We start from the raw sequence: 14,809 nt of genomic DNA on the forward strand, positions 1-14,809 counted from the left end.
AAGTTTAGTTACAAGGGCTAGCAAAACATTCCCCTAGGAATGGTTCCCATTTTAGGAATGGAATCTAGGTGCTTCGTCGGGGACGTGTGTTTAGACCCCGAAGTTAGTTCACATCAAGGGGACATCTAAATGTTCTCTGCAGCCGCAGTCTCTCCCCGCGCCACCCTCCATTCCCCTCCCCCCGCACCCCCTCTCAGGCGCAGCCCATGAAACGCGAACAAACCAGCATAGACCGTCAAAGCCAAAGTATTTATTATAGGTACATACAGTGTGCGCCTGCCACACCGCCCCACACCCCTGGGCCCCAGCGGCTCCGCCAGGTGGCTATGGGGGCTGCCCACAACCCGGTTCCCCCACTCCCTAGGGAGGTGCTTCTGCCAGAAGCATGCAGGGGGGAGGGCTTCCCCTCGCCCCTCCCCTCACGTAGCGGCATTTACAGCTGGAGGGGGGAGGAGAGAGGAAGACAGTTTTGAGCTTTGACGCCCCTCCCATTAAAAGCCTTCGCGGATGCGGGGCGGGGGAGGAGGAGGTCGACGTTTTGCAAAAATAAACTAAGTCAGGAATTAACCGCATGGCTCTGAGACGGCGGAGTGCAGGGGCTAAGGCCCCTTCACTCCTCCTTCCCAGACAGAGATCAAGGCAGCATTGGAAGTGAGGTAAAGGCGGGGAGGAGACGTCCCCTCCCCACCCCCTAGCACCCTGGATGGTCCAGGGGACCTCACCAGCGGCCCCATGCCCATCCCTAGGGCGGAGAGGGGGGCAGGAATTATCGCCCCTACCACCCCAGCTTCTTGGGGCAGGATCTGGGGATCGGGGCAGGGGGCTTGGCTCAACTGGCCCCTTACCCGCCCCTCCCAACTCAGTTATTGCATAAAAATAATGGAGCCCCAGCACCTGGGGTGGGGTGGCGAGCAGGAAGGGGCCGAGATATGGCTATAGGGGCATCAATCCCCCCACCACTTCCTGGAGTGCAGAAGTCCCCTCCTTTCCAGTGCCCATCTTGGCGCGTCCGCAGTGTTGGTGGAACTAGGGGCTCCCGCCCCTGCGGAAGAGAAAGTGTCTTTGTGCCCACAGTGCGGAGAGAAGGGGCGGGGATGGGTCAGGCCCAGGGGGTGGGAAGTCACTTCCGGCGCCCGCTGGCCCTGCGCTCCCCTGCCTCCCGCTTGGGATTGCCCTCATCCGTGGAGGACGTGGTAGGTAGTGTCTGCCCCCAGCGGGCGATCTCGGCGTGTTCTCCCACTGAAGCGGCCACAGCCTCCAGCCAGCCGTTCATCTCCTCCTGGGGGAGAGAGACAGGGCACAGAGTCCCGATTTGGAAGAAGGCAGACTGAGTAATAGATGAGCCTGGAATCGGACTGCCCTCTGAACTTCCGTTTTCCAGTCTATTAAATGGGGGTGATAACAATAATGCAAACCGTCGCATAGCACTTCAAGATGTGCCAGGCTCTGTTGTAAGTGCTTCTGTGGATTAATTCACTTAATCCTATGCAATAGGATTATATCTAACACCCACTATAGAGATAAACAACAACACAAACAATGATAACATCAGCGACATTTATAGAGCACTGACCTTTACCAGGCCATGTAAGTACTCTGTATGTATCAACTTAGTTCTCATAAGAACCCTAGAATGGAAAACTGTTTTCATCTCCATGTTAAAAGTAAATTGGCAGGGAGAGAATACAGGCCTACCCCAGAGCCTCTGGTAAGAATGAATGAGATGATGAGCATTATTATTTTCAACATCTCTTTAAACCACCTCCATGCCTGCTCCTCCCCTGACCTCTCCCCTTAGCCTCAGTCCCATGGTTCACTCTCTTCCACCCCCTCCTCCCCTCCCCACAGGCCGGCTGGGGGCCAGCCTTGTGCCCTCACATGTGGGTGCCTGTCCTGGTTGCCTCCTGGGCTCCACACCTCCTCTGTCCCTCTCCCCAGTCTACCCTGCACATTGTTGCCAAAGGATCTTTCTTAGACATCACTGTAACCTCTACCCCCCAATCTTGCTCAGACTCTGCCATGGCTTCCCAATGCCCTTAGGACAAACTCCAACCCCCTCCAAATGGCCCACAACCCCTGGGAACCTTTCTGGGATCCTTCCTCCTTGAACCCTCCACCAGCTCAGTTAATGCTTTGTATTTCTGCACCTCTGGTTCTTCTCTGCCTGCATCATCCCATTTTTTCACTAACTCCCATCTTTTATCTTTCCAGTGGTGCTTCAGGGGCCAAGGCAAGGAGGTTGGACTTTGTCCTGGGGCTTCCAGGCAGCCCTCCAGGTCCCTGCCTCCCCTCCCCCCCTCCTTAGGTTAGGAACTTCCTCTGGGCTCTCACTGTCAATAGGCTTTCCCATCATAGCCTGGTGACTCTGGCTTGTGTTTCTGGCTCACAGTTGCATCACTCTGGGCCAGAAACCAGCCAGCCAGGTTGCTCCTGAGGTCCAGAGAGGGGAGAGAAAGGACCAGATCTCACCTCATCTTTAGCCTGGAGCAAAAACTCGCTGCCATCCTGGGTCCTGTAGGAAGGGGACACAGAACTTGGGGAATCTGGGGCAGGGGCCCGGCCCACCCATCCACCAACTATCCTCCAGGGAAGCAGGGTATTGCTGGGGGGGAAGGGGAGTCGGGCCTTGGATCCCTCCCCCTTGCCCATTGGGGGGCTCACTGGAGCTTGAAGACGTGCTTCTTTTTCTTGTAGTCACTAGCCACCTCGCTGGTGGCCTTGTGCAGGCTGAGCAGTGGCTCCCCGCCGTGTGTGCCCCCAGACGCCGGACCCTTGGCGTCCTTGTAGAAGCCCAGCTCCCCCTTGCTGAGAACGCAGTACAGGCTCACCCAAGACCTGGGGTGACGATATGGGGCTCAAGGCAGAGTCACAGCACTCTGCCTGGGAACTCTTCATTAATACCTTTCATGGCTGAAAACACCTGAGCCTTCCTTCTTCTTGGGCCTTTGCCTTAGCCGGGCCATGTGTCTGGGGTGCTCTTCCTTATGGATGTTCCTGAGCTAAGGGGAGACTCTAAGACTCTCAGTTCCAAGCCTTATGCTGACCCCTGCTGGGCCTGCCCTTCCATTTCCCCTCCCATACTGAATTTCCTGAAGGCAAGACTTAAGCTGTCTTCTCCATAAGCCTTTGCTTGGGCGTGTTCCTTGCCTACTCCTTCACCCACCATGGAATCCCCTGAAAGGAGATCTCTGCGTCTTGTGTCTTGTATGAGAAATGCCTATCTCCTATTCGGCCAAAGCCTCAAAGGAGAAGGAAGTCTCTTGAGTGAAATACACAGAAGGTGCCCCTTTATTCTCACCTTGGCCTCACTACCAGGAAAAAAGACTGCCTCAAGGCAAAACCTCAACCTGTTTTGCTCTTTTCACATCTTGGGTCTAGGCCTCACTCTGCTCGCTGGCCACCTCTCCCCAGATTCTGCCTCACAGTTGGACAAAAAAAGGGTTGGACAAACATGAGCTGAACTCCAAAAGTAAGTCGCTATTTAGACATCTGCATGTGCCCCCTACCTCAGACCTCAGAGCTTGGGCTCTGTCCCTTTTCAGACCTCTCCAGCCACCCCGGCAACAATTTGAAACTTCGAGGATGGATCCACCCCATTCATTGAGAGGTTGGATGACCTCTCCAAGCTTCACCTTACAAACCATTGGAACCCTGTAGGCTAGACCCCAAATCCAATTTGCCATTAGCTCTATAGTTAGCTCCTGAGTTGGTTGCTATGAGTTTGGGTGGCAATTTATTTACATTTGGAATATTTTCTTCCTTTACGGTCCAGCTCCCCACCTAAGCTCCACCCCCTTGGCCACCGAACTAAACCCTAAGTCCCGTTCCTCCAATTCAAAGATTCGAGTCCTTGGAGCCCCGCCCCTCTTCAGGCCCCGCCTACCCCCGCCACCCGTAGGACTCCAGGAAGTTTAGTACCACCCCCAGGCCCATCTATTCATTTATTGGACACTCTGAGCTTGGGACCCGCCTTCCAAAACCCCGCCCACACGCTCACCGGTTGGACGACTTGCGGTTAGCGTCGAGCTCGCGCTTGCGCAGCAGGAAGCCCTCGTGCTGCACTGTGTGAGTGGGCGGTGGCGGAGGCGCGGGGGCGGAGCCGCCCTGGGCCGGGGCGGAGCGCGAGCGCCGGCTTCCCCCGCCCTCACCACCCTCTCTGGGCCGCGGCCGCCGTCGCGGCTTGGGCCGGTCCCGTGCCCGCGGCCGGTCCGGCCGAGGTGTCCGCTCGGGCGGCTCAAGCCCGTTGGGCAGGCGGCCTGGGGGAAGCTCACGAGGCTGAGGCAGCGACGGCTGTGTGGAGGGAGGGGGAAGAGGGGTGCTGTCCATAGGGGGGGTGTTGGAGCCATCTGCCTGGGGGACTCACGAGTCTGGGGGATCCCATCTGTCTTGGAGGCGAGTATGGGAGGGCCTCAGGGCTGGAGACCCAACTTTTAGGGGCCCCATCGGTGTCGGGAGTGAGACTGTCAGGACTCCTGGGTTTGTAATCGCTCTCGATCTTAGGGAGGAAAGCGCTAGCTCTTTGGAGGTGGGTGTGCAGGCACGTTGATGTCCCGGCTGTCTGTAGGAGGAATCTGGGACTTCTGTGTGTGTGTGGCTGTCTGTGAGGATATGTGAACCCCCCACCGGGTTAGAGAAAGTCTAGGACAGATGTGGGAAGAGTGTGGAGTCTGTGTGTAGAGGGGAGTAGGAGTCTCCTTAGGTTGGTGGCCTTATCTTTCTTAAGGAGAGATTTTCAGTTTGTGGGAGGCATCTGGGGGCCCTTTCCATCACCCCCTGAGAATCTCTGCAGGGTTCAGATGGGGAGGGAGAGGCGGGAAGCAGGGCTAGGCATTGGTGTTTCTGACTCCTGCTGGGAGGAGAGGGTTCCCCATACCCCCACCCATCCTGAGGCTCAACTTACCCCGACAGGGAGCCCTGGGCCTGCTTCTTTCTCCTGCAGCTGCTCCACAATGTCAGCCAGGGTGGCCTTCCTGGGAGGGGGAAGCCGAAAGACCCAATGGAACTGGGGGCACCCTCTCCCAGGGACCAGCTTGGTTTTGGCTGGAGGAGCCTCCACCTCTTAGCCTGAGATGCCAGGCCCCTGTTCACTTCTTCAGCTACCTTTCTCAGATGCTTGCCTTGTACACCATAGGTACTTGGAATATGTCTGCTGGAGGACAGAACCTCTCCTTTGAGTTTTAGCCATAGAAAAATCCAAACTGGTGCCTTCAAGCCTTTGTACATTATGCTGCCTTTTTTCCCCACCCACCCCCTGAGATCCCAAGCCCCTCGGACTTCTTTGGTCATTTTGGGTCATCACTATCCATTGTTTCCCCCACTGGACTGGGATCTCCACCCAAACAGGGCTGAGGCTGGTGTGGCCACTGCTCTAGCACATACCACATACAGAATGGGGACTCAGCAAACGTTCATGATATGCAAAATTAAAAAGGAGTCAAGAAGTCATTGTCTCCAAAACATATTTGACCAATGGTCTCTTAGTGGGGATACAGCTGATAAGATCAATCTGCCCATCATGCTCTGGTTAACACTGGACTCTGAAAGGCCTGTGTTCCAGTCCTGCTTCATCCAAACTGATTGACTTGCCCTCTCTGAGCCTCAGTTGCCCCATCCATAAAATGGAGATGACAGTAGCCCGCAGTTTAAATGGTGGAGAAAGCCTGTGATGAAGGGTTAGAAGATGGTTTCACCATTAGCCCAGTAGAGAAACTGAGGTGCAGGGAGGACAAAATCCCTGCCTGGACCACCTAGGCAGGGGCCAGAACTCAGTAGCTAAGTCCTTTCCTCCAACAGAACTGCCACTGTGGGACCATGGGCACCTCTCCTCGTCTCCTTCAGCCTGTTTGCACCTCTGCAAAATGGGTACCAGGGCAGTAAGCAGTTCTGAGCCCCAGCAGCCCCCCCCCCCCACGGGCCCGCGTGGCTCCAGGAGCTCTCCGTGTCCCCGCTCCCTCATTCCCTGGGCACCTGAGGGCCTCACCCCTTGGCCAGCTCTCCTCTGGTAGGCATCTCCTGTTCGCTGGACTCCTGTCTCTCCAACCGCCGCTCGCGCCGCTCGCGCCGCCGCTCCATCTGCTCATAGCGGCCCAGGGTGAGGCTGTGTGCCGCCTCGTGGTCCGCGGATTCCTGCCGCTCTGGCCGTCGCCTCCGCGCAGCCTCCTCGGGTTGATCGGCCGATTCCTGACGCTCCGGTCGCCGCCTCCTGGGCAGCTCCTCGGCGCGATCAGCTGACTCCTGGCGCTCTGGGCGCGGCCGGACCTGCTCCGCCGCCGCGAGGGCCCCGGGGGTCTCCGCCGCATCCTCGGGTGCGGCCGGCGGGGCTGGAGTCTCCACCCTCCCCGGGATCTCCGGCAGCCGGTCGATGCGCGGCTGGAGGCGCTCGGGCTTGAGCTCCTGGCGCACGTACCCCACCCGGGTCCGCACCTCTGCGGACAGTGTGTCCGAGGCCCGACGAGCCAGGGGCTCCAAGCCCCTCTCGTAGCCCCCTGGCCTCAGTAGGGGCGCTGCCTTGGCCGCCAGTTCCGTGGGGTCTCCAAAGAACTTGCGCCCCAGCAGGGGCGTCGGGGGCTGCTTGCTCTGTTCCGCCTTGAGTTTCTCTATCTGGGAAGGGAGGGGCCAGGGTCAGGTAAAGGGGCGTGGGGAGGGGGGCGGTCTGGGAAGACGCCTCTGGGTTGCCTCCCACACCATGCAGTTTAATAGTTTCTATTACTGACAAGGCAAGGTTGTGCAGGCCTGCGTCCATGTTTTCTCCCTGCCAGGAACTTAATTCCTTTCTTCCTTGGCAAACATCTAGGGCATTGAAACAAGGGTCTTTCCTCATTCTTCAAGTCTCACTCAGATAGGCCTCCCCCTACGCCAGGACAAGTGCTCCGGGCTCCCACAGCACCTTGTGTTTCCCCCATCCCAGCCCTGGGGTGTCACTGTCTGGTGACAGGTCTGTCCCCTTCCTCTCCCCCACTGGACTGGGAGCCCAGTGAGGGTCTGCCTCAGCCCTCACTCAACTCAGCACTGAGTACCAAGTTCCAGTCCCGGTATGTCTGTCTCATATAGATGGATGGGGATGGGGGGGTGGGCAGGATCTCGGGTGCTGACCGTGGTCAGGCGCCGCAGAGAGCTGAACCTTTCTTCCCAGGCTGCAGCCGCTTTGCGGAAGGCCTCGTGTCGCCGGATAAGCTGTTCCACCTCATCCACGCTGCTGCCCAGCTCCCGGCTCTGCAGGAGCGGCTCTTGGGCTGTCAGCCAGGCATCGGCCACCACTGCCTCCTGGGCAAATTGGTGCACTTCCAGCACTGAGGGGAGACATTGGGGGTGAGGGTGAAGGGTGCACCTGTGGGCCCTTCACAGGGCACTGGCTGTTTTCTCTGGCCCTCCACCCCGCCCCCTCCACATCTTCCCGCTTTCTGTATCCCAGCCCTGACCACTCTGGGCTCTGCAGGAATGAGAGGGGCTGGGGGTATTTCTGAGGGCACCAGCTTCTCCCCTAGGTGTCCACCACCAGAGATTCAATGGCAAGACAGTCCTCTTGTCCACCGCCGCCCTCCAGGCCATCATGTTTGCTGCTGGGCACCCATGAGTGGTGTACAAAGCATGCTGGGTCACCCTCTGGGCCTTTCCAAACATGCAAATCCCTGTGCCCTTGAACCCCATGCATCTGGGCCCCCACTCACTCTGCTGCAGCCATTCCCAATGGCGGTCCCACTTCTCTGACACCTCCTCCTTCCTGGTTCCCAACTTGTCCAGCTGTGCCTGGATCTGGGAGTGGTAGGTGGGTAGGAGAGGCGTCAAGGGAGGTTCCTGCCCCAACGGGCACAGATGGCAGAGGGGCACCCCCGCGCCCCTTCCCACCTCGTCAGCCATGGCACTCTTGTTGAGCAGCAGAGAGCGCCCCAGCTCCTGGCAGGCTGTCAGCTCAGGCACCCGTGCCTCCAGCTCAGTCTTCAGGCCCTGGTGGTAGTTCATGAGCACCTCCACTGACGACACGTCCCTACAGTGGTCGGGGGCGGGAATCTGAGCCTCAGATAGCCTCTCCAGGCCCCCATGGCAGATGCCAGTCCCGGATGAACCCAGATCCCTGAGCCAGCTGTTTGGTAGCATCTCAGGACACCCACCTTGTCAGGCCAGGTGCTGAGGGGCCAAGCTCTTCACTGACTCAGTGACTCCAACTTTTTCCAAGGTGCTCAAATGGCACATTCTGGTGATTCTAACCTCAGGCGTCAAGATCTAATTGTTCTAACTTTTTAAAGCTAAGCTTCTGAAGGCTCCACTGGCCAATGATCTGAACTTTCCAAGTCTGGGCTATCCAAACGGCAGGCAGCCGCTAGACCTGGGTAGCAAGTGAGCCCTTGAAATGTGGCTGGTCTGAATTGAGATGTGTTGAAGTATAAAGTACACATCCTATTCTGAAGACTGTAAAATAGCCCAATGATTTTATTTATTAAAAAAAATATTTTGGGGGCGCCTGGGCAACTCAATTTCGGTTAAGCGCCTGACTTTGGCTCAGATCATGATCTCACAATTTGTGAGTTCAAGTCCTACATTGGGCTCTGTGCTGACAGCTCAGAGCCTGGAGCCTGCTTCGGATTCTGTATCTCCCTCTCTCTGCCCCTCCGCTGCTCACACTCTCTCTCTCTCTCAAATATAAATAAACATTAAGATATATTCTTAATTTTTTTTAAATAAGCTCTACCTCCCAACATGGGGCTTGAACTCATGATCCTGAGATCAAGAGTCGCATGCTCTACCGACTGAGCCAGCCAGGTGCTCCTCAATAATTTTAATACTGACTACATGTTGAAATGATATATATTTGGGTTAGTAAAATGAATCACTGAAATTAATTTTCACTTGCCTCTTTGTACTTTTTTATTGAGTTAAAAAAATTTTTTTAAAGTAATCTCCACACCCAACCTGGGGCTCAGACTTACAACCTTGAGATCAAGGGTTGTGTGCTCTACTGCCTGAGACAGCCAGACACCCCTGTACTTTTCTGATGTGTTTACAAGAAAAGCTTAAATTATATATGTGGCTCACATCTGTGGCTTGCATTATGTATCTACTGGACAGTGCTGTTCTCAGCTATCCTATGCCGAAACAAATCCCAAACTTCTGAAGGTTCCCCCAGTCAGCAAGCATAGCTTTGCAAGACTTAATACAGCCAAACTTGCTTCTGAAGATCCTGAATTATAATGATTCCTGCCTAAGACTTAGTACGTCTGGAATGATCTATTTCCCAAAAGTGCCCTCCTCTGAAGTTCTCCATCTCAGTAAATTCACCCATTCATCCATGGACTCCTCTTTTTCTCTCAGCCCCTGAAGCTAATTCATCAGTCAGACCGGACATCTATAACTTTAAAACACACACTGTGAAATGCTGTGACACCTCTGAGATTTTGTATTAAAAGAACTCAGCAAGGGGTGGAGGGGGAGTTGGGGAGCACACAGATGAAACAAGGTGGGCCAAATGTTGATGGGTGTTCATTCTCTGCGTGGGGGTTCACTGTACTGTTATCACAACTTCTGTGTACATTTGAAATTTTTCCTAATAAACGTTTTTTTTTTAATTCCTAAAATGAATAACTTCTCCCCATCTCTACAACCATCACACTGAACCAAGCCCCCATCATCTCTCACCTGGATTATAGCAGCAGCCTCCTGGCTGGTGCACCTGTTTCTACCCCTGTTCTCTGTACTCCTTTCCCCACAAGGCATCTGGAGTAATCTTTCTCAAATGTACCTCATATCACATCACTCCCCTGCAGTGAAGTCTCCCACGGCTCCCAACTCAGGGAAAAAGGCAAACTCCTCACCATGCCCTATTGCCCCTCCCAGCTCATTTCCTACCACTCTCTACTCTCCCCCACCCCCACTCACTCCATCCAACCGTAATGATCGTCTAGCTCCTCCTCAAAATACAACCTACCCCGGGGTCTTTGCACTTGCTGATCCTTCCACCTGGAAAACTCTTCCCCCCCCCCCCAAAAAAAAAACCTTTACCCAACTCACCATCACTTCCCCAAAACTTTACCCAACTCACCATCACTTCCCCCAAACTTTACGCAACTCACCATCACTTCCTTTAGGCCTCCATTCAAACATCACATCCTCAGAGAGGCCTTGCCAGCTAGCACCTCATCCCCTTACCTTGCTTTGTCTTCCGAGCGCTTATTACTACCTGAAATAATATTAGGTGCTTTTTAATTTATTTGTTGCCTGCCTCTATGCTCAGAATGTAAGCAGCATCAGGGAAGCAGCTTGGTCTTGCTAACCATCCACGCACAGTAGGCATTCAAGAAATATTTGCTGAGTAAATGAATGTAGGCAAGGCCTCACAGTCAGAGTCACCACTCTCCAAATCCCTGTCTTCCTGGACACGCTGCTGAACTACATTTCCCAGCCTCCCCCGCAGACAGGTTGGGGCTCCTGGGCTGACAGATGGGAGTGCAGGTTTAGTCCCTGAAACCTCCCATGCGATCTTTCTCTCCTCTTCAGCGACTGCAACTTCTGGGGCCAAGTGATGGAAAGCCCTTGGGTCCCCATCACCGCGGGATGGGTTTCTGTTGGCCGCTCACTTTGAAGCGTCAGGTCAGCAATAAATCAGTGCCCTCCACCCACTAGGTTAAGCCACAAATGCAGTCCCACACCTTGCTTTCCCTATCCTGGCTGCAGCCCACTCCGTGATGTGACACAGGGAGGGCAGCAGTGGGCAACTGGGAAGGCCAGAAGGCAAGAGGATGCCCTGAGCTGCCAAGGCCAGGCCTGACAAGGGGTCATAGCACACATGAAGCATTTCGTCCAGTGCCTGGCAGTTGGGTATTGAGATTTCTTCAGGGAAGGGGACTGCCGATGGGCTGCGGCGGGGAGGGGGGTGGTGCCCAGAGGCAGGTAGGGAGCCCGAGGTGGGATGAGGGGCACCTGGGCTTGTCAGCTGCCCCAATCTGGCCGGCGATGCCGTCCATCCAGGAGAGCAGGTCACGGGCCTGGCTGTGGAATCGCAGCGCGTCGGCCGTGGAGCTGACGTGCAGGCGGGCGTCTTCACAGGCTGCCAGCAGCTCCTTCCAGCCCTGCAGCACCTCCTGCTCCCGGCTGGCGATGGCCTCTGCGTGCTCACCCGCGTACACCGTCCGCAGCTGGGCTGCCCCCTCCTGCAGCTGCCGTACCTGCGGGGCATGCCAGGTCCAGCGCCGGCCCTCCTCGGGAGCCAGGCCCCGCCCCCCGCATCCGGGCCCCGCCCTGCCTCGGCTGGCCAGGTGTAATGAGCCGCCACCCTTGTGATCCCACAACTGGCTCTCCCCCTTATCCGCTGCCTGATTTCTGTTTGGGTTGCCCACTTTCTGATTGCTTCTTAGACCCATACCATGTTTCACTCACGTCTGCTGCCTGTTTGTCATTGACTCACCTGCGTTCTGACTGCTTTTGGACCTATGACCAGGTTTCTTTCAGTCCGCTGCCTGATTTCTTTTGGTCTGAGAGCCCTACTTCCACTGGGTCTGCCTCTACCTCAGTACAGACCGATCTGATTTCCTTCAGGAAACCTCTTTCCACCCTGATGTTGAGTAGACATACTGTCCATTTTTTTCTTCACTCAGTTTTTTTTTTTTTTTTTTCAGACTTACTACCTACTGCCCAAGTTCCTTCAGAATGCTTATTCAGTTACTATTAGGTCTCCTACTCAATTTCTATCGGCTTTGCCATGTGAGTTCTACCAGACCGGCCACTCACTCCCTATTGGTTCAGCCGCCTGACTTCTTTTGGAGTGACCACCATATTTCTATCAGATCCACTGCCTAATCACTATCAGTCTCCCTGCTTGATTTCTAACAGTCTGACAGTCTAACAGCTCCACTGTCATTTCCATGAAACCCACTCCCATCAAAGTTCTTGCAGGAAAATCATAGGATACCATCCGAGACCTATCAAATTTCTATCTGCCCCAGAGCCAAATTTCTCTTAACCCTCTGAAATTTCCTTTAGGCTCTCCATGTGGATTTGGAAAAGATTCCCTTCACAGTTTCTAGGAGAACCCCTGCCATTGGAGAAACGGTCTGATTTCTATCAGACATTCTGTACCACCTTTCCCCCCACACTGCCTGAGTTCTACGCACCAAGCAATCAGGCGGTTTTCTGCCTGCCCCATCATCTGGCTTCTCCCTGTTCTGTGGTCTGTTTTCATCTGTTCTACTGTCTAACGTCGATCTGTTCTACAGCCTGACTTTCGCCTGCTCTACGGCCCAACATGCCTTGGCCACGCTGTCCGGGCCCTCCCACCTCCCCTCTTGGCCACCGGCGCCCCACCTGGGACACGAGGAGCTGCAGGTCATGCTCAAAGGCCCGCAGGGTCCGCTGCATGGAGCTGGCGCTGGGTCTCGGCTCAGGGGGGGCGGTCAGACGGGGCAGTCGCCTCCGCTTCTCCTCGATCTGACCCTGAAGCTCTCGGGCATCGCTGAAGAACTTATGCAGCTCCCGAGAGGCGGCCAGCAGCTGAGCCCTTGTGCCCATAAGCTCCAGCAGCTCGGCCCAGGCCTCGTTCAGCCCGTCCTTCCACTCAGCCATGGTGGCCGCCGCCGTGTGGCCGCACTCAATCAGCTCGTCCACCATCTGGTTCACGGCCGCCAGCCGCTCCCGCCCTGCCGTGCCCGTCTCACTGGCGAACTCGGAGAATTTCTCCTGCAGCACCTGCCACCAGGAACACAGCATGGGCCAAGGCCCTGTACACACGAGCCCCCCTCCAGCCCACAGAGCACTTGCTCTGTAGCAATAACAGCGGCAAGAAAAATAATCCGATGACAGTAACCGACACCACCTTGGGCACCGTGTGTGCTGGGTATTGTCCTAAGCGCCTTCCATTCTGGTAAATTCTTGGGGCCCACAAAGGAGCCAAGAGGTGGGTGCTATGATCATCCTCGGATTCGGGCTGGGGAAGCTGAGGCCCAGAGAACCTCAGGAGCATACGCGGTAGCCGCGGGTATCAATGTCATGACTGGTGGTGCTCACCGTGACGTGCTCAAAGTCCTGGCCAAGCTCAGGGGAGCCGGCCACCACCTCCTTCTCCGCGATCCAGTGCTCGAGCTCGTCCACCTGGCGGCTGAGCTGGTACAGCCAGTACTGCTGCTCTAGGCTCACCCTGCGCTCTTCGCCCAGCTCCTTGAGCGCCACGTACAGGCGGTCCACCTGAGACTGCCGACGGCTGATCTGCTCGCTGACGGGGGACACGGAGGGGCAGGGATGGAGCCCCCCGAGACTTCAGGACAGAGCTGTGACCCCCTGCCACCCCCCCCCCTCTCCGGGCAGGGCTGTGTTTCCTCTGAACCTTCGGCCACAGTAGCACCTGCTTGGACTCCTTCGCGGGGGCTTCTGTTTTCTGCAAGACTCGGATTCAGTGAACCCAATACTTGCATCTATCTCAGCGCTCAGGGGAAACCGCTTCCCTAAGCTTGACAAGCTCACTGCCCCTCCCCCCTCCCATCTTCTCTGTGGTCCCACCCCCTGCCCCTCCAGTGACCTGGGCGGGGCTCCCAACTCCCTACTTGGGTCCCCAGCCAAGGCACCTCACCTCCAGTCCGTCTCCTGGCTCAGGAGGACAGAGGTCTAACCCTGGGCCCCCTCTCAGGTCCCAACCCTCGTCCAGGCCTCCCAGAGATGGCCCCTACTCCTGACCTTAGGGAGGCCATACACCTGGCCACCCAGGAGGTCTCAGGCTACACCCAATCACAGCACTCCAGGGTTTTCTGTCCTTCTGGACACTTCCCAGACACTGGGTGGAAAGAAGGCCCTTCCCTGTCTTGAGCTCTTCCTTCTCTCCTCAGTCTGAGGCATCACCTCGCATCCCTACACTCAAATTCCAGTACCCCTGGCCCCACCCTCTCAACCATCCCTGGGCACTGCCCCTCCATCCGGGGCCCCAACCACGTGCTGAAATCCGAGGGCTCCAGCTCGGGGCAGTGAGGGCCCCTCCCACTCCAATGTCCAATTTGGGACCGTGTCCCAATTTCCACCAGCGAAGCTTCAGATCTTGCTGGGCCATTCCTTAAGAACTGGCTCCGCCCCCCCCTGCCCCCAACCCCCCCCCCCGCCCCGCCCCCGTCCGCCCACCTGTCCGGGTGCCCCATCTCCAATAGCGCCCGGCACTGGCGCGACAGCTGCGCGATGCTTTCCTCGTAGTTCTCCACGCCCTGCTCCAGCTGCAGGTGCTTCTTGAGCAGCTGCAGGGTGCTCTGTTCGTCCTGGGGGCACACGGCGCCCGCGATGAGGCGGCAGCGGCCGGCCCCGGGCTCCAGAGCCCCCAGGTCCCCCGCACCCCCCAGCCCGGGCGCACCTTGCCCTTGTCCTCACTCATCATGAGCAGCTCCTGCTCGCCCAGCCACGCCTCCACCTCCGCCACGTCGAAGTAGTACTGCTCCACCTGGAAGGCGGCGTCCAGCACCTGCTGCCGCCGCTCCGCCGCCTCCCGCAGGCCGGCCCAGGCGCCCTGCAGCTGCTCCTGACCTCGGCGCACGGCCTCCGCCTCCGGGCTACGCAGCGAGGCCAGCGTGCCCGCGCGCTCCAGCACCTCCTCCAGCCGCGGCCCGTGCGCCTGGATCTCCCGTCGCAGGCCCTGGGGGCGGGAGGTGGGGGTGTGGGTGGAGAGGGGCTTTCCGAGGCCCGGTAGGACCGCGTGCGCACAGCCCACGGAGGGCATCAGGACCCCCCCCCCCGCCCCCCCCCCCAGATAGCCCCCCACCCTGCGCCAGGTACCACGGAAGCAGTTTGTGTAACTCGCTCACTCACACCCCCATGTTGCAGGTGGGAAAACAAGCAATTAGTAAGGGGGTGA

At 57.0% G+C, this 14,809-nt stretch overlaps 1 protein-coding gene across 1 annotated transcript; it reads right to left on the reverse strand.

The window, feature by feature from the left end:
• Positions 1 to 68: 68 nt before the first annotated feature.
• On the reverse strand, positions 69 to 14,590 carry LOC125918270 (spectrin beta chain, non-erythrocytic 4-like; the record flags this gene model as incomplete). Its single annotated transcript, XM_049624284.1, has 14 exons — positions 69 to 1,279; positions 2,470 to 2,512; positions 2,662 to 2,835; positions 3,998 to 4,290; positions 4,901 to 4,970; positions 5,981 to 6,600; positions 7,093 to 7,289; positions 7,668 to 7,752; positions 7,846 to 7,984; positions 10,912 to 11,156; positions 12,292 to 12,672; positions 12,991 to 13,195; positions 14,089 to 14,219; positions 14,312 to 14,590. Coding segments are annotated over 14 exons (3,021 nt in total), but the record flags the coding sequence as incomplete, so codon positions are not given.
• Positions 14,591 to 14,809: the final 219 nt, after the last annotated feature.

This window comes from Panthera uncia, unplaced genomic scaffold (assembly GCF_023721935.1).
Source record: "Panthera uncia isolate 11264 unplaced genomic scaffold, Puncia_PCG_1.0 HiC_scaffold_618, whole genome shotgun sequence".
In the NCBI taxonomy this organism is placed as follows: domain Eukaryota; kingdom Metazoa; phylum Chordata; class Mammalia; order Carnivora; family Felidae; genus Panthera; species Panthera uncia.